This window comes from Thermobia domestica, chromosome 8 (assembly GCF_964235325.1).
Source record: "Thermobia domestica chromosome 8, izTheDome1.hap1.1, whole genome shotgun sequence".
Lineage (NCBI taxonomy): Eukaryota > Metazoa > Arthropoda > Insecta > Zygentoma > Lepismatidae > Thermobia > Thermobia domestica.
The window spans coordinates 133,916,823-133,937,442 of NC_137461.1; the positions used below are offsets into that span (position 1 = coordinate 133,916,823).

The 20,620-nt window shown below is 33.2% G+C and overlaps 1 protein-coding gene across 2 annotated transcripts in view; it reads right to left on the reverse strand.

The window, feature by feature from the left end:
• Positions 1-3,022: 3,022 nt before the first annotated feature.
• Positions 3,023-20,620, reverse strand: part of LOC145693218 (betaine--homocysteine S-methyltransferase 1-like) — a 64,669-nt gene continuing 47,071 nt past the window's right edge. For both annotated transcript variants that reach the window (XM_081769009.1, XM_081769008.1), the window contains exons 2-9: positions 16,051-16,180; positions 14,516-14,634; positions 12,990-13,181; positions 10,951-11,110; positions 10,090-10,260; positions 7,737-7,851; positions 6,785-6,898; positions 3,023-3,268 (exon numbers count right to left, since the gene is read on the reverse strand). In XM_081769009.1, the coding sequence (XP_081625135.1) occupies positions 3,091-3,268; positions 6,785-6,898; positions 7,737-7,851; positions 10,090-10,260; positions 10,951-11,110; positions 12,990-13,181; positions 14,516-14,634; positions 16,051-16,180 (1,179 nt within the window). In that variant the 3' untranslated portion in view covers positions 3,023-3,090. The remainder of the gene's footprint in view (positions 3,269-6,784; positions 6,899-7,736; positions 7,852-10,089; positions 10,261-10,950; positions 11,111-12,989; positions 13,182-14,515; positions 14,635-16,050; positions 16,181-20,620) is intronic.

Here is a 20,620-nt window from a genome sequence, read left to right on the forward strand (position 1 = left end):
TGACCCCATGCATATACCTCTTCAATATTTATTTTAGTGTTTTCTTCTGGTGAACCCTTCATTTTGGGATTTCATGTCTTATGCACCATATCACTTGTACTTATCATTATCTTATTAGGTATACTGATTTCTTCGGATGCAACCTTCTTCGCGGAACCTTTTTTCCACCACTATTTGGATACCTCCTTTCCGTTTGGATTACCATTTCTGTCCTAGTATCTTGTTTGTGGCCTTTAACTTGTATATTGAATATGGGTGTCCAATTTTTACCAACCAAATTTCTTGTCATGCTATGCTCAATAATCAGCAACATTAATTTATATATTTGTCCTTGGATGTTGACATTGATCTTGATTTTTCCCAATATTCCTCTTTCATAATTCCTTAAAATTAATCTTGAATGGCTAGTTTTTCTTTATAAGGGTATATTTAGTTTGATCTTGTTCGTTTTCTTCCTCCTCAAATACCGCACTTAAGTGGAATTATTGTACTGGCATCATTTCCTGTGGCTCTTCGAATCTTCAACATGAATTGACTTAAGTCATCAAGTGCAGTGATGAATTCTGTATACTTAGAATGCTGATTGTCCTTCGTTTGATTTATCCCTAAGTTGAAGTAACTGTAGAATCTCATGTACTCGTTTCTCCCTTGAATTCTGGGGAGGGGGGGGAGGCTTGCTCTGACTTTGTGGTTTATTCGTAGCTGAAGTATTTCCTTTCTGACATGATAAGCGGTTGTTTTGCAACAATGTAAAACATCTTAAATTGTGAAATTTATCTCTCTCCACTATAAAACTTGTTAGTAGAAACTTTTTCATTTCATCATACTTCAATTCAGGACGTTTTCAAGTATTGTGTGCTTCTTCAATGCATGGTACACTTAATTACCCATTTATGATATCAATATTTCTTTTATTCAGAGACGTCGTTAGCAAGACAATATTGCTCGTAGCGTTCTAAGTAAGTTTCAACGTCAGCTTCTTCGGCGTTCAAGGTCTCAAAAGTATAAAATGAGCTGCCTTCAGCCATGGTGTTCAAGTTAGTTCATCACCAATTATTGTAATTACGAAATCAAATAGTTGTTCACAGGTAAATAAGTAATGCTTACTACCGTTAGGTTGAGTTGTGGCCGAATTAATCTAAATTTGATCGTAATGTACCAAAGCAATATATTAACAGGAAATACTTAGCAACTTCACATGATGTAACATAGACAGATGATGACTCCAAATAACGTAACTAATCTGTTCAATTCATTCATGCGAACTACACACCTGAATACAATGGACACCGCTCACAACAACTAATATCAAGTATCCGTTAGCAATAGATACTATTATTTCTATTTTCCAGTACGATGATGCATGGACGACATACTAGGGGGGGGGGGGGGGGCAAAAATAACCGGAACCATACTACTGCGTATCGTATACTTGTAGTGGAACGTACTAGGGCGCTGTGGAAGCATGGAAGGACCTCATCTGAATCAGTATGCCAAATGGAGTCAACTGACAACAATACATTCTGGCAGTTCTGTGTGTGTGTCTGTAGTACACTCGTGAAACAAAGAAATGGCATATTCTCACGAACAACGTGCGGCTGTGAAGTCTTGTTTCTTACTCTGCAAGAATGCAGCCGAAACTGTTGTGATGATGCAAACAGTTTATAAAGAACATACTCTCAATAAAACGCAAGTGTACAAATGGTCAACAAAGAGAATATGTAGAACTTTGCAAGACAATACGAAATGTATTACAGAAGATAAAAGAAACTTCAATACCAACTTCCTAAGGAAAACTATTGAAGACAACATGACCTCAAGAAGGTAAAACAGAGTTTTAGCAATAAGCGGAAGCTAATCATAGCGCTGAAAAAAAGAGAATGGTACAACCGCTAAAAAGTGCGAAGAAGTACTGAAGGAGATTCAATTATTCTACAGAAAGTTACATTCAAACGATGAACCGAGAGCGAAAAAAAAAATGAAGCCTAAGACGAAACAGAGATACCCCTCATACTACAAGAAGTCATATATGGTACGCTAAAAGGAGCATGAAATGAGAAGAGATAACAGAAGAAGATAGAGTAAAGTAAGACATGCTAAGGGAAGATGACAAAGAAGCAGAAAAATCCTAGCGCAGCTTTACACTAAATGTCTACGAAGAGGCCGAGTTCCCGAGAAACGGAGAAATACCATAATCATACTGCTAAATAAGAAAAAACATGAAGATTTACGCAATTATAGACCTAGTAATCTGCATTTTACAAAGTAGTTAACGAAAGTATTGACGCTCAGATTAGAAAAACAGTGAGACCAATATGTCTAAAGCGACAAATTTTCAATGAATGTATTCTGATTGTTTTGACATATGGATCGGAGACACGGACACTAACAAAGTAGACATCCACCGTCTATAGACTACACGTAAATAACGTAGCATAAGGAGATGTATATGGAAATCACCTCCTCTCTGTGAAAATGGATCAGAAAGATATCAGGATTGTCTGATGATGTCATGAAAATAGAGGCATCAAGGTGGCAACGAGTAGGATATATTGCAGGAAAAAATGATGACCGATGGACAGGAAATGACCTAGGAAACATCCTCATACAATGTGGAGTAGACGAAATCAAGAAGCGTTGTGGAGCAATCTAGAAAGGAATTGCCCAAAATAGATGGTTGTGGAGGCCTTTATCCAGAAGTGAATTGACAGTGTTTGATTATGAAGATGATTATAGGTATATATCTATACTATACTATATATATATATATATATATAAACTATACTATACTATATATATAAACTACATTTACATATAATCTATTTCTAATTTAGTATAATGTTTTAGGTCTAAATGAAAGGATTAAACACAAATACGGGATATTTTGTAACTTTTTTTTTATTTATAAATTGCTCTTATAGAGATTTACATTTGCGGTCAAATTACGCAATTTAGAATTAATTTACATTTTGCACTGAAATTTAGTTGGAACTTGATTCACAAAATGATTTTCGTGTAATCGTTTAATTTTTCTTTCTTTCTTTTTTTTTTTTTTTTTTTTTTTTTTTCATAGATCATCGCTGGTAGCTGTTAACTCTTTTTAGCGAAGCTCAAAACTTCATTCATTTCTTGTTCTGTCGTAGCTTCTTTGTGCTGCACGAGAACTTTGCTGCCTGCAGTTACTCCCCAGTTGTCCGGTTTTGACATTGATGGGCAGTAAGGACGACCAGATGCTGGTTTCAAGTTTTCCCAGAATTCTCTTCGAGCTCTGAAATAAAAATTAAGGGTTTAATGCTTTTCACCTATGTTACTATGGTAGTCTTTCAAGGGCGCAATAAAAAAAAAACTCTAAAGAATGTGACTTTTATTACTTCGACGTTAAACCTAACGGACGAAGGTAGAAAATTAATGTTCTCTTTTCGTGAGATATATCAAGTCTGAATTCATTGTCTGACACTTTCCTCAATTTCATCAGAGAAATGTCAGCACTATATCATTCATACATAAACTCTACACGCTTTCTTCGAAAAATGTTTTCCCATCTTCCATTACTTATTCTTCAGGGTAAAAATAGCTTTCGAATTTTGATCTAGAATTCTTGGAAGGAAGAATATGATGGGGAAAGCATTATTCTCTGGGAGATAATTTTATATAGTCGTCTGAACACCCGCCAACTAGACTAAATTTTAATCCTGACATGGTTTGGAGCCCATGTAAATAGTAGATTCTTCCTTAATAATAATAATAATAATTGCCTCTTAAAAAGACGTAAAGCCAAATCAAACTTACTGATCTAAGTATCCAAATTTCTGTGAAATGTCAAGCGTCCCTTTTCAGCACTGAGGCTACATGAGAAGTGGATTGACAGTTTAAGATGGAATTTGAATCACCGTAATGCGTTCAAATTTTTGAATATTGTGTACCACCAGAAATCGATCCAGAGACCACGTTCACCAAAGGCTAGCCGTTAGATGAGCAAAGAGTTCTCTTATTTAATGGAATTACATAGCTTAACTTGAAGTCCGGTTCAGATTTCTTCTATAGTTTTTCTTTTTTTTCCCTTTTGTTTAGAGACTGCATAGTGCATATGGGAGTACTTGCTTCGAATAAAATACCCTCCCCTTTAAATAGTAGAAGGGGCACCATGGCTCGCTGGTAGAGCGCTTATCTCTGGTGCGTGAGGTCCCTAGTTTGACTCCCACCAAGCGGACAACATTACTCCTGTTTCCTCCCAAATTCTCTTTCACCATCATTCACTTCCCTTAATCATCCACCTCCCTTAGTCTAAAAGTCATAATCGTGGGACGTTAAACTAAAATATTTTACTTAAATAGTGGGTTCTGCCTCATATAGTTTCAATACTGAAAAGGAACGTTAAGCAATCAATAGCAGGCTGCCAGTTTCTTTCCGACTGGTTCAAAACTTATTTGGAAATCTGAAAGTTAAGAAGTTGAGATAGAGGTATAGATTGCTGCTTAATTTGACAAATAACAATTTAGTACGTCAAATAATATGAAAATACTCTGATTTCTTTAGATTTTAAAGGATTTTGTATATATAAAGATTTAGTCCAATGCTAGATGTCCAGTTTTACCTTCTTAATGTTTGCAAACATATATTTTGGAAGATTTTTCAATGTTTCATTTTAGTAAAATGCTTCACTGTAAAATGCTACACGTATATACTACGTGTAGTATTCCTACCATTTCTGAAGCAATTCCTTTCAGAGTTTTTAAACAGCCAGAAATATGCTGGGGAAAGGAAATCGGGAATAAATCTCAACCTATGACATAAAATAAGTTCCGAATACGTGATTATTTTCTTCAAAATTATTATTATTTTAACTTAGCTTGCGTAGTACAGTGAAACCTGTCTATGTTGGCCACCATCGGTTCCATCGAAAAGTGGCCAACTTAGACAGGTGGCCAACTTACAGAAAATAAGTGTGATTTTTGTATTTTTAGAATAGGATTTCTAGTATTACTTGATTGTAAACTTTTAATAAGCAGTGACACGACAGCTACTTATAAATAATGTATATAGAGTAATCATAAAAATATACAGTACTAGAAAATATTACTATAATATGCAAGAGCGCCGATTTCTCTGTAAATTTGGGGGGCGGCATTCAGATACAGAAGGTATATATATGAAGACAAATTGCGCTCAAATTATACCAAATATTGTATGCTCATAAATAAAATAGGGGCCACATGAGCTGTGGGGGCCAGGGTCCCCTCGGGCACCCCTCTTGATAGTATGTTTAATAATATGCATACCTTTCTCTTCCTGAAAACTAGTCTGGCACATTGGATTATTCGGATTGAAAACACAATAACACAAACAACCATGAAATAGAAGTGTATGTACGCAGTTTATTGAAATTGATATTATAGCACACTGAGTTATTCAGATTGAAAACAAGAAAAGCTAAGTTATAAATTGAGAAATTCATATGCAATTTATATCACTTCTTTTCAGTTGTTACTGAATGGTGGTTCATTCTAGACATATTTGCTTTATTCTTTTTGACAGATATGCACATTCTAATATTGTAGTTAACTGCCTCTTGTTAATGAGCTAGAAGTGTTTCCCTCGGAGCAAAAGATGTTTTGAGAAAATCTTGAGGGAATTCATATCTCAAAACTTCCGCTACCTTTTGACATGCAGTCAGGTGCCAATAAATGACAATTGAGCTTTAACCTTGAGAATTTTCCGGAATTACTAAAGCTTTTCACTGATGAAAGGAGCCGATATAGCTAATGGTTTTACCAAAACAGACAGGATAAACAAATACGTACAACCATTTCCTGAATTCCTGTACGTGCTTTTTCTTATTCACATCTTCCTTCACCACCCTTTTATGAGGGTAGTGTTCTGGCCATTGACCTCCAAGAACAAATCGTGCGAATCCATGTTTCTTTGTGTCCAGTCACAAATACAGAACATCTGCCTCTCATATAGGAATTCGAAGGAGTTAAGAAAAATAACAAAACTGTATTTTTCGTGGCCAAGATACGCAGGTAAATTTATCATTATCATCATAGGGTAACATTGCATCAATGTGGCCAACTTCCAAGATAGACAGGTGGCCAACTTATAGAGTAGTAAGTAACGAATGTCTTATGGGAAAATGCAGGTTCAAGACGAACTAGGCCGAGATAAGCAGGTGGCCAACTTAGAGAGGTGGCAAAGTTGACAGGTTTCACTGTAGTTTGAATTGGATACAACTTTAATAATAATATGTATCCCTCATATTTCCGTGTTGTGTAAGGACATAAATCATAATAGAACAATTTGTAAGTATCACACCTTTACAAGCAAACGTTTCGCAAGAATTAGTCCTTTATTAGGAAGTGAATAGGTGCTCTTCACATCTTTCAATATTAAAAAAAAAAAAAAAAAAAAAAAAAAATCTTCTAACGTTTAGAATTAATTCTTATCAATCTTATGAAACGCATATTTCTGAGATAATATGGTTGAAAATCGAAATCCATAAATGTCCTGTAAATACTCGTAAATTAATTGTCTATTGTTGTAGATAATAAATAATTTAAATACATCACAACTAATTTTGAGTTTAATTTTGCTTAATAAGAGTCTGTGTGGTGATATAGTGCGACTATATTTGATGCTACAACGGAGTACGTTGAACCGCTTTATAGTTGTTGTGAATTTAGTCCAAGCTTCGTTTCATATTCGAAATCCTACATAAGAGCCTTTTGTATTAATTTTTTTATCACAAAATTTTATATTATTTCTTCATTATATGAACGGTATTTACCTGGCTCTAACCCATGGCTTAGTGTGCATTACTAGTCCGCCTCCCCAGACATCATGTTTCTCACTAGCAGGAGCTGTTTTCCCTCGCTCCTTGGCAAGTTCTTCTGATATGGCTCTGAAACAGAAAGATAAAAATTAGCATTGAGATTAATGTGGCTATTTTCTATAATAAATCGTATACATCCGACTACTTACTAAGGATTTAAAGAAGAAAGAAAAAAAAGAGTAGATGATGGAGACGAGATATCATTTCGTAAAAGTAAAACTAAATAGAAAATTTTTGCGTTCCTAACCAAACTTATATTGGAGAAATTTTGGTTATTAAAATAAATAAATAACCTCTAATGTAAATATGTGTCTAGTTCTCAATAGGCACGGAGATTTAGTTAGATACTAAGCACGACACGAAAGAGCTGTAAATAACTTCGCTGCAATCGCTGACTAGTTTAGTGATGAAAAATACAAGTGAGTGATCAAATATAATAAAAAAAAAGAAAAGAATGCTTCTGTGGCCACTGTTAAAACACACTTCTAGCATTATTTATCGCAGTAATTTCCAGTAAGTTTTACAATAAATTTCCAAATTACCTTCCATGATTTATTTCTTTAAAATTTCTACATTATGAACTTCCTTGATCAGTGGAAGGGATTCCTAAGGCTTTCAAGATAAAATGTTTTCGTTTTAAATTGTTCGAGATCTTTATTTTTTAATTTAAAAAAAAATCTTAAATTTAATTATCGTGAATACCGGAATACTTATAGTTTACAAAGTTTTATGAAATACTAAGAGAACTAGAGGCAAGAAAAAAGTGAAAGAGACTAAAATAAATAATTAAAAAAAGACAAGTTAATAAGCTGCTGTTTAAAATTTAGTGGTTGAAACTAATTCCTATAATTTGATTGCAATTGTTATTTTTAGTTATTCCTACCCTTATTTGAAAAATTGTTTTTACCTTATATGATAAGGTTCGAAGCCGCAGCATCCACCGATATACCGTACACCTATTTCGTATGCTTCACGAGCGTATTTCTGTATATCCCATCGGGTACAAATACGTGGCTCCAAAGCTGAAATGGAAAAAACAAATGAATATATAATAAAAAATTCCCGAAAATACGAAAGTCCTATGCGAGATTCAACCATCACTGATCGACAAGGACTAAGTTTACATATCAGTTTTAGAATTTAAAAGCACAAAATAGTTTTTTTTTTTTTTTTTTTTTTTTGTACTGAAGGAATTACGACGCCATTTTTATAGTAAGTATCATTATTAGTTACACAATACATTATTTCTATAGGAACTACTTGTTTATAGTTTCCACCATCTTTTGAAACACTTCTTGTAATGGAAAACCTTTTTTCTTTTTTCTTTCTTTTTCTTTTTTTTCTTTTTTTGGTATCACTTCGTCATAAAAGAATGCTACCTGTCCTTGTATTCCGCAAAAAGACTTTTGGTACGTCGTTTACACAATTTTCGATATTCTACGAATTCTACCACAATTTTGTAAAGGACTGACAGTGAATATTGTGGAAAAGGGAGAGATAGCAACGTTACTGTGAACCATCTGTCCTCGTGAATCTTTTCGCCGACCGTTCGTACCAAATCATCCGTGATCACAAACAATTGACCGCTTTGAGGCTCATCAAGCACATTATGACGATCTTCACTGAACTTCGTGAACCCTTCGTCACCATTCCTGCACTCATTACATATACTCCGTACACCACACAGTTGAGCGATGAATATCTCTTACTGTGATGCTTTTCTGCATTCAAGAAACGAATCATGGATTTCACCTCACAGTCGGCAGGTCGTTCGATAGTCTTGAACATTTTTTACACACTTTTAACAAGAAGTAAATATACTGTGGCTGTCCTCATAGCTGTGTTTTGCTTGCCAGTGAAAGGAGGAAGTCATTGCGCACGCTCAGAATCGCAAACGCAGTGCCGACGCAGAAATATTTTGAAACAGTACTTCCTTTAAAACTACGCATCGTACTATGTGAAATGGTTAACAATAATACTTTCGTGACCCTGTTTTTTTTTCTTTTTTTTTTATAACCTTGTTCCAATATGTGTTACTATGCATAACAACATTTATAATTAAAATGATCACAATTAAACACTTGAAACGTATGGAAGAAAAGAAGGTAGAGGAGAGAGAGAGAATTATTGTCTATTATTGAAAAGGACAATTCGCATGTTAAGACGAAAAGGATAGATGAAGTTCGTAGTGCTTAGAGATCTATCCTTGATGGTAAATAATAATTCAAGCAGTTCCATAACTGACATTTACTTTTTTATATATAAATTTAGTTAGGCTTGCAATCGATGTTGTTAAGGTAAAACGTCGTAAGCCTCATTTCTAACGTTTTTCAAGAGCGAAAAAACAACCTCTAACTTCCATTTACATCCTTGCAAGACAAGTATAAAAAGTGGTTCATTTGCTATAATAATACACACAAGCTGACAATATTTTTCTCACTTATGGCCAAGGACGCCGATTTCTCTGTAAATTTGGGGGGAGCCCATTCAGATGAAGAAGATATTATATATATATGAAGATTTTAAGAAATTGCACTCAAATTATGCCGAATATTGTATATTCATAAATAAAATAGGGGGGCCCACATGAGCTTTGGAGGGTCGGGCCCCCTCGGACCCCCAGGATTGGCGCCCTTCCTATGGCCTGACCTATAGTGAGCTGAATAAGATAAAAATACACATTTTCAATTTTTTTAGGGTTACGACCTTTTAGCTTAACACCGTCGATATGTTCTTGACGTCTCCCTCAATTTTAACATGTCAGAGGCGTTCATGTACAAAATTATTTGTAAGTGTGTCTTTCTTACTTATTTAAAATGAACGAACTAATCAAAAATGAGTATTTCGTATTATAGTTGAATTTGTTAAAATCTAGGGGCTTAATATCGTTGTTCTACAGTTTTATTATGTTCAGAAAAAATAAAAGAAAATGTCATTTACTCATTTTAAAAAATGAAGTACTCCTAACTTTTACACGATTAGAATAAAGAAATTCTTACGTTGAAGATGACCCGAGGCTAGAAATTTTATATTATAATATGAGGGTGGTAAAGCCTAATTTCATGGTCATTTATGAACTAACCCTTTTTTTCTGTCCCAGCATATAATCCACAACTTTTTTCTTAAACCCCTGTGCTTCTTTTCTTCCCTGAGGATGGGCGTAGACTTGCGAGAAAAATATACAAATTTTTGTTACATTTTGTCTGGAAAATTGACTTCTTTGTGCCTAACTTCTTCAGTATGAACAATTTTATACTTACCGAAAGGAAATTCTGGAAGATCAATAAATCCCTGTTTGCTTGCGTCTGGTGTGTGATATGCCAATGGCTGGACCATTAAATACGCTTTCAACCCTGCTTGTTCCAAACCTTTCTTCATTCGTCGAATTGCTTCCAGGCATATGAATGGGTCAAAATGACAATTAACACCAACTGTAAAGATATACATATGTAAATATTACTACTATTACTAATAATAATAACTTTATTGTACCATCGAAAACTCAAGATATTCGTGATAAAAAATATTATACTTATTAATATGAGCCAATATTCAACTTAATATTATATTCTTAGTATGAAAGAGGGAATTTATTTTATACATATATATTATTTCGAATCCTATATTGAACGGTAATTTGTATCTCATAGCCTTGATGCTGCTAAAGATATATAAATGGATGTGTATGTGTTCCACCATAACTCTGGAACACCTGAAGCAATTTTTAACTAAACTTAGTACACATGTTACTTGCAGGTAAAGTCTATATAATAATAATTCTCGTAGACGTTAACTGCAAGAGAAGATACCGAGGCCATCAAGTAGAACAAGTAGATCTTTCAGTTCTAAGAAGTAACGTATATGTGCTCTGTTCAATTAGTTGCTCGTTTGTTTTGTTCAATTTCTAAGAAGGTAAGATTGACCTGCTGTAACTTTAAATGAGTACAAATAATATCTTCAATAATATACAACAGTTTTATATTATTTGGCTTTGTCTTGCTGTCGGACGCAAAATTTCAACTCGACGCAATACTGCAATACTAACAACAAAACTAAGCCTCAATATCATTTGTTATTTTTTATTTGTGAATCTATTGTTTCTGTGTATTAGAACACCTTACCGATATCTGCTCCTGCTTTGGCCATCTTAACAGCACAGTCTTCAGCAGATACTCCATGCATGTCTCCCTCTGGGCCTATACACATGGTGGCTGCAACTGGAAGACCGCTTCCTTTGCACACTTCTATCGCCCATACCATTTCTTCCACATGCTCGAAATACTGAAATGTAGGAAAGAGTGACTTTTTTTCAGAAGTTCTTCATAAGCTCTATCTTCTACCTTTTAACCATTGTCAATTTCATGGCCGTATTTAACATTTTTGCGAGCCCGGGCCATTAAAAAGAAATGTCAACCCCTCAATATGAATAAATACTAGTGTAAAAAATTTGAGACAGCAAAATGAAAAAATACGATAAATGAAATAGTATATAAGTTTCAGTTAATAAAATTATTGTTGGTTTATGGAAATTTCCTTGAAATTTCTAGAAGTGGAGTTTCAAAGAAAACTTTTTAGTCTCTGAAAATCGGCTACCCTTGGCCATGGCTCATGTGTAAATACTGCCCTAGTCAAAGTATTGCTATGTCTATTATAATTTTTACTCTGTAGCATCATGCTTCATACAAATTACTATGGGATAAATAAAATAACTTACAAAACATTCTGTATTAAGTATTGTACAGAATAAGTCTTTGGATAAGTCTTTGAAGTAATTATTCCATACGTACTCTAATATAAAGACAACATTTTTAATAAACACTGGTCGAAAAAATATCCACTTATAATAGAAAGTGCTGAAGGCATGAAAAAATCTACTTCAAACGTGACCTATCTTGAATACGGCAACAAAATCGGTTCAAGAATTAATAAGAAACAAGTACTGGCTTGTTTCATAATATGGAATAAGTAGTATCTAATGAAACACAGTTTCATGCAGCAGCAGTGTGCACATATAAAAGAAAAATGTGATATGCGTCTAATTTAGTTGGTGGGACGTAATATTATGTTTCAAGAATTTTGTTCCTACGTAAGATTGCAATATATTGAGCCGTGTATTTCTTCCTCTTGGTCTTTCTTGCAAACCTACATATCCAAACACACTATTTACAAGTTGGAGTGCAGAACATGCAGCAAAACAGGATTAGCTGTTTAATTTTTGAAGATGACGGTAGAATGTATTATGGTAATCTGAACTATTAAACAATTTATTTTTTCATATTTCAAAGACTCATTTTATAGAATGTATACATTATAGTTAGTGATACGCATTATTAAATCCAAAAATAAGTTTGTATTCACAGTAAAGTAAAATTTTAAGACGAGGAAATTCTGAGAAAACAAAATAATAAATCAATGTTTAACATATAAGTCTCTAGAAGTTTTTGCAAGGGAAATTCAATACGAAGTTGCACATGTTTCTACGTAATTAGGAACGTGAAAATAAGAAAGAGGGTGCCCTCCTCCCTTCTATTCGGTATATGGCGGCCCACGGGCGATGTGAAGTTTGATGTTTTCTTGACTTCGACCCGTACTGAAAATGGAATAGTCGGCACCACGCTTTGGCTGGCCGCCTTTACCTCCAAGATTCTTCAATTATTCACTTTACAAAAGCTGAATTAACTCCCTGAGCAGCTTTGGAACTAAGCAGGAAATAAATTTTGTTCCCCACTTGGTAAAAATCCGTAACATACAACTTTTTTTGTTTTTAAGTATTGATTTTGTTGAGTTCACTAACATTAAAATATTCAACACTTTTTAGACTAAGTTAACTGCATATTAATATTAAAAAGTTAGATATATAAACATTATAATATCTTAATCCTATATATATTTAGAAAAAAGTTCAAAGCAAATGTTTTAAAAAAATGATGTCTTTCTTGTTACTGTGTGTATATTTTATAATATTTCTACATAACTAAATTATCAATTGACAAAAAAATGTATGTGTAGAAAATCAAGTAAAAAAAAACTTACGTGGATATTTTTGTATTTGTTATCTGTTGTAAGTGGAATTACCGGAAGAAATAAATTTAAACGGGAAATTTATACAATACTCAGAGAATATATATATATTATTTACACTCTTAGCTTAAAAACTTACCTCACACAACAAGAAGTCAAGTCCATTTTGTACAAATACTTCAACCTGCTTCTTGAATTCCTTCTGAACATAATCTTTTCCTTTTCCACTGAGGTAGGATGGTGTCTGACAAATTGAACCAAGGACAAGTGCATCTCCTTCCTTCGCAACCTCTTTCACAATGTCACAAGCTGCTTTGTTGATGGATTTTCCCTGCAAAATAAGCCACAGAAATAGTTCATATTCATTCGTTTCCTAATTCGATAGTATAATTCATTATATATCTGTTGCTATGGATCTCATATGCAGAAGAGTACTGGTTTTTATACTTTCGAATCGTGGTTCCGGCTTGCCTTCTACTGAGGCATTATGCACCAGTATATTGTTGATATCTTCTGTTTTACGATTGAAACATTTTTAGCAACGTTACTGATATGCTGGCAGCTCCATTTCCTTGGCCATAGCTTTGCATGGGTTGTAATGTAAGGGAGTTATATATATATATATAATAAACAGTTTATATGGTACGTGAAAGAAGAAGAGACATATTAACACGTTTTACAGTTGTTCAAACTGGCTGCAACAAACAAAATTCATCGTAAAATTGAATACATTTTCATTTTAAAGCATACGTTTTTGTATTTATCTCGGATTGCTCTGAAACGTACTTTAAAATACTAACAATCAAGAAAGAACATAAAACCGCAGTGACTCTGGTGTATAGGGTCCCTGGTTCGATTCCAGTTCACACCAAGTCAGTGTTGTGGTGCACAAATACCATGTGCTTGGGTTATTTTGAGGTTCTCTCATTCTCACTTTCTTCATATTACCATTTCGTTCATTATCATCATCATAGTCGTCGTCGTCGTCTTCCTTACTTTCGGAGCATTATCACGATACATTAAACTAAAAAAAGGGGGGGAAAAGGAAGAGCATTTTCGAAAACCTAATTATTTAACAGTAAACAGTTTTGAAATAGACATATTACAATAGTTGTGAATGTATTTAATAATAATAATAAATATTCTTGCGCAAACAAATAAAAAAAACTAAATATTCTAAAACTAATAAACGACCATTCCCTCTCGTAGAAACAAATTATTTCACAACATGTCATCAGTCTCACTCCAAATGACAAAGACATCTTTTAATAGATATCAAATGAAACTATAAAATGCTCCTATCTTTGAACTAAGCGACCTAAACAAACAGTTAATGTTCTTGTGTAGTAACTGGGAAATCTGAATAATAAGTCGACCTGATTAAGCATACAGACTTATGTGCGTTTTCAGAAATTTCTTCAGATCCACCGGGTGAATACCGGGATGGTGCCTGTAGTACATAAACCTTAACAAACTTCCTTTCTTCCATTGTTAACGTTTACAGTGTGAAAATGGTCTTGTCAATGTATCTGGAACACTGTCAACAAATAAATAAATAAATAAATAAATAAATAAATAAAGATCAAAAATAGTAACTCTCCGCTTTTCCGTAACTATTCCGTGAAAACAAGTTTTAATCTTGTAATATGAAAACCCAAAACTTACTGTAAATTTTTGTCCGGCAGTGTGTCCTCTATTATCCAGCTTTTCATCACTACCATAGAAAGTAAATGCTTGCAAAACATCAGAGCCTGCTCTAAGGAATTCCCGATGCAATTGGCGCACTGAAAACAAAAGACAAAATAAGCTAAGAAATGACATAATTTAAACAGAATTTGAAATATTAAATATCAAATGTTTCTTGCTTGAGTTATTCATCAGAAATTATCATCGTGGAGTAAACTTTAAATCTTGTTAGTAGGAATTATCACTCTTAGGTTATTAGTAAAGATTTTTTTTTTTTAATTTGGAGAGATAACTTTTATAAGTTATGAGAAAAATAGAGCTACAAGAATAGGTTTAGTTAAAAGAAAGAAAGAAAGAAAAAAGGAGATTTATTAAAACTGAAAATAATTATCACAGTTTACTATATCACAACAGGTAAATCTAATATTTAAAAAAGTGCATAAATTGTGCTGATTTTTGGGAAGAAAATCCGATATAATAATAACAATAATCTTTTTTCCACTGATCTAACTACTACTCTCTATTATCAAAATCTTATTGTTGAAACAATATGCTGACTATCATGTAATTATAAACATTTTTTTTATTTATTTTTTCCATGTAGCTAGGTTGTCAGTGTTTTGCCTTATGTGAGAAAGACCCAGATTCGATCCTCGAAGAGACTTCATGTAATTCGATTCCACATCTCACATAACTTCGATGCTGTAAAGGCATGATAGGTCAACTCCAAATACACATTTACTCTGTTTACTTAATTTCACATTCTCCTTAAATTTGATATCTACGACAATCAAAAATATTCTCAAAGTAAAAATTAATGGCTTGATAAGCTTTTGATACCCTGTGTAGAGCAATGCAATAAGATAAAGTATACTTTATGTTACGAATATTATTTAGGATGAAGGAGAAAATAGGCAGAATAGATTTCAATGTCTTGAATCATTAAAAATATCAATCATGAGTATTCTGGACAAGTGTTTTAAAGATGATTCAATTGCTGGATAGAAATTTCTCCCATCGAGTTATTGTCATGTCTTTGCTACCTCCAGTTATCTCCTATGGATACATTTATTGTTGCCTCAATATCTCCTATAACTGTATCTTGACGTCGATACTTTATATTTTCTGGAAAGCAGACAACACTTCAAGAAGGTCATTTTCTTAAACTATATTATAACTGTTCCTTTATGCCTTAAATAACTGCAATATTCGTAAATAATAATTTGGTACATGTATTTAAAAATATCCATATTAATTTCTTAAAGGTTCTCCGAAATATTTTCTAGAAAGGAACCAAAATTTTGTTGGACAGATGTACGTTCGCGGAAATCCATTGCTGTAGTATCTAGGATATTCACGTAATGAATATTCCATTTTACATGATTATACACAGATGGCATGATTAATAACTACCAACTGGTAGTACAAATAACTAAGTAATACAGAATAAATAATAGACGTAGCATTATAGAAAATAATAATTAAAAATGACTATTTTCTATTATTATGTTCACCTGCTTCAGGATGTTCATATGCTGCTTCTGGTGTCCATGGGCCAGCTTTTACATAACCCCTCTTCTCCAAAGCAAATACAAAGCCTCCATCGCCCACTACGACTCCATCTGCCAATCTCTCAAGAATACCCTACAAGAAAAGAAACATAGAATATACGAGTGTTCGAAAAATGGCGCTCACGAACTACAAAGCACAATTATACAAGATGCAAGCGAAATATATATATATATTTGTATACCTTTCGGACCCTCGTTTAAAGACGCAAATTGCACTATGTGACAATGTCACAAATAAAGAACCATTGAGTAGATTTTTGAATCCATCAAATAGTTACATCGATTCTTTCCAGATGGCAATCAAAGTCGACACGTTTACTCTAGCACTACGTATTAGCGTAACAATTGATGTAAATGCATAATGGATTCGTAGAACAAAGCTATGGTTCCAGGTTAGTCTATAACGTTGCAACATAATGAAATTTTTGATTCCTCATAGCAGCTGAAGGAGGCACCGGAGGGTATTTCATTATATTGCATTTTCGATTTAGTTTGATCTGTAGAATAGCGCTCTGTTGTCGTGGGCGTCATTTTTAGAACACCCGATATATATATGGATAAGTGCGTACTAAGCAACGCTATTTTGTACTAATATACTTCTGGTTTATATTCTCGTAAATACTGATTGTGATCTCAGAATTGATTGTCGATGGTCGATTTTAATATTTGGGTACTGCCTACCATAATAAAAATATTGAAAGTGAAGCTTTATGAATTAAAAAGTAGTGAACTTTGAATTAGCAAATTGGAATATTAACATAACCTGACCTCCAACCATGTACAGCAGAAATAATATTTCTCACAAAGGTTGATTTTTAAAAATATTTCTTTTATTCTGTTTTTAACGTCTTTACCTAACGAGAAGTTATGGATACGTTTATCTAGACTCACTTGGAGTCTAAGCCACTTGGAAGTGAACCCGTGTCTTCCACATCAAAGACACGAAATAAATCGTTTGTCCATGATAAAGAGCAATTAAAAGAAAAATAAACTAAATATTTACTAAATACCCAAAGTATGGAGATAAATGTTAGATTACATGACACCATGTAAGAAGTAAATGAAGGGTGTCATAGTTGGAAACAGCAATGGCAGACACTAGGTTGTTTACAAATTAGAGATATAAGTTCAAGGAATTGTAACTTTAAAATGTATTATTGTTAACAAAAACTAACTCCAGAATATGAAAGTAGAATTAGCTATATGGACAGGAAACGTCACATTTGACAATCTAATTACATCAATATTTTTTTGGTGAATTGTCAGAAAAGTTTATTGAGATTGGCTGCAAAGTATTAAGACGACTGGGTTAGTTTGGCAGTCCAGTCGTTCATTTTTCACTCTTTGTATACAATCATTGAATTCACACACAGAGTAATTGGTTTAGTGTAAAATTAGTTATACTCTCTACTTATTACATATAATAAAATTATTCATATTACAACTCTAGTTGGTAGATTAAAAAATCGTTTGTGAATTAATGTTATGAGAAAATTTTGTTAGTAATTTTATATCCACAAACAAGTACTATAGCATGTTTGATGGCTTCTATTAGATAATATATTGTAGAGAAAAGGTCAACTTTACTCTAATAGAATTTTGCTTCAAAATAAACTGCTGTTCTCGAAAAAAAAAAAAAAAAAAAAAAAAAAAAAAAAAAAAAAAAACATAAATTGTAGTATTCTAACCAACTCTATTAGGAACACACATAATATTTCAGAAATGTGAAACTGATAAACCGAAAGTTAAATTAGTTACAAGACAACTGAAAACGTAATAAAATCAGAAACTCGAGCAAGCTCAAATCTAATGTAACTGACAACTAGAGACAGTTGTTTAAACGACATGTTGATATCGTTCATATGATTCTGCTGTGTGATATAAGGTTCAAGTGATTTTTTTTATTATTTTTAATATAGAAAGGAAGCGGCAAAAGGCATTTTCAATATTAGGTTTTATGTCAGGCTTTATTTTATTTAATAATGAAGTTTTAATCACGAACTTCAAGAAGAAATTTTTATATTGAGCACAAAAGAACTGTCTATGAGTGAGGGTAAAATAGAGGATGAGCTAGCAGAACGCAGGAACTAAACGATAGAGAAGAGAACTTGTTACTTAGTAATTTTTTAAGTTCTTAAAATTGTTCTTTGAACTTTGCACTAAGAACACATTCTATGTATTAAACTTTATTTAGAATAATCACTTAACAACAAGTTGTCTCATTTGTAGCTCTTTCCTTTCTCCACCACACACCCCACTTTTCATTAGTAGTCATAAGATCCCGAATTATCTTTAATTTAACCTTTCGAGTTAAATCAGTAGTTCTTATACTGTTGATAAAGAACAGATCAGTCACTTTTCAACATATGTTTTGATTTTTTTAGGCTATGAACAGCATTTCTTTACATTGAACTCGCATTTAGTTCTTATATAATCACTTTCAGTGACCTTCAAGATAACTTAGTGTGACATCATAGATCAACAGCCTGTCTATAATTTCACAAAGTTTATAATCAATATTATTACTTAAATGATCAACAAACATACATTGACAACATTAACTCTTTCTGGCCTGAGTTATGTTTTGTAAATGAAGAAATTTTTTATTTCAATGGATTATATATTGAAGTCTAAGGAAGTAAGAAAATCCATTTTTTTTTTCAAAATAATAATTATATATTGCTAGGGCGCTATAACTACAATGTATGAGACAACTTGGAATCATTCGGCACGATATATGCGCTATCAAAGCCAAGGAAGCTTGTGATTCAAAATGGAATCACACGGTCAGAAAGGGTTAATTATAAGCACCTAGCTTTCGAAAATTAAAAGGCAATAATTTTAAATGAAGAATATTTGTTTCAGATTGGACCTATTACTTTCGTCTTCCTAAAGGAATAAAAATATCTTTTTATCGTTTAATTACGAATAGATTGAGATAATATCCGTGTGAATAGGGAATAGATTCGCATATATTCGTACAGGGCCCCAAGTACCTCATTTTAACGTTTTATTTCTACAAAAAAATAAAATAAATAAATAAATAAATAAAATAAAAAAATAAAAAAAATCATCAACGCAAGATTTTAAAATTATGCTTTGCTACATTTTAAGGAATAACTTATGTATTGTGATTTTTTTATCCCACTAGTCTTGAGATCTTCATGCCTATAGATCTATTGTTTAAAAATATCATATAAGCTTAAATTCTGGCAATTAAATTTGAATTACGAACTTTTTTGGGAAATTCTTTTATTTTTTATTCTTGTTACCTTGAGTTTTCGTACAAAGTAGAACACCTCCTTAGTCATAACTTAAGATAACTATGTATTTAGGAGTTAGGTTTCTGAGCTTTCGACATCATGACCATTTTAGCCCATCGCGTATGAAGGATGACGTCCTTCGGTGATCACACTACCCGCGAAAATGTGAGAGGAAGGGAATGAAGAAGAAAGGAAGCGTACTTGGTCCTTTGTGTTAGATACCATCCCGACATTTGCCTGATGTGTGTGAGGGGAACCCAGGAGAAACCACACGCAGGATGGCTGACCTGAAAAGGGTTTTACATCTTTCCGATCGAGTATTTCCACCGGGAATCGAACTCAGGACTGCTCGCACCAAACTTGAAAGCGTTACCAATTATGCTATGTTTTACAAGGTTTCATCTAACTTCCATTAGACAAAATATAGAACATACTAAAAATTTTGGATGTTGAGTCCCCATAAGCAGAATTTTGAAGGAGGGGCTAGAATGGCATGATTACTCAAATTCCGTCCTCTATGTCTGAAGTTGAAGTATTTCTAGGATGAAAACGAAATTGTCTAACGTCAGGTAACACGATTAAAATTATGAGTGGAGGAAATCATAGGAACTTCATGTCTCGGAGTTCATATTTTGTCTAGGTTGCACTGCGCATTATATTTTCTTCCTACCATACAAGTTAAAATATTTCTAATCAAATTTGCTAACAGTTCGTTTGTATCAATGACATCCTTAAATTTGTCAATCCTTCCGAAAAGGTTAGTTTTTTAAAGTTCAGATATGACTCATATCTAGTCAAGAGAATAAGATATAAGTAGTTGCGAACAGTAGAGACAATTGTCTATAACTGTGATTCTAAATTCTTCAGTGGTACAGTAAAAAAAAATCTAGTTTTATGTTCCACGTTTATGTCCTATAGGTCAAAGGGCACGGATGGTTGATGAAGTTAACGATTGTAGAAAAAAAATGGTAGAAACAGCATATGTGAGGAAACGGGAGACGCTCGATAGAATCCAAGGATACGGTTATGTCCACCATAAACTTACAAGGCCTAGGATTGAACCAGCAACCATTCGTACCAGAGCTGAGCGCTAACGCACTACCAGTAAGCTATTGTGATTCCTATGTATATGAAATAGAAAAAGATAGTATTTGACTTTACTAGACTCTTCTATCAAGCTCGACATACTGAAGGTAATCGTATATATCAGTTTCAATAAGATTTGGTCGAAAATGAAATTATAGTCCTAT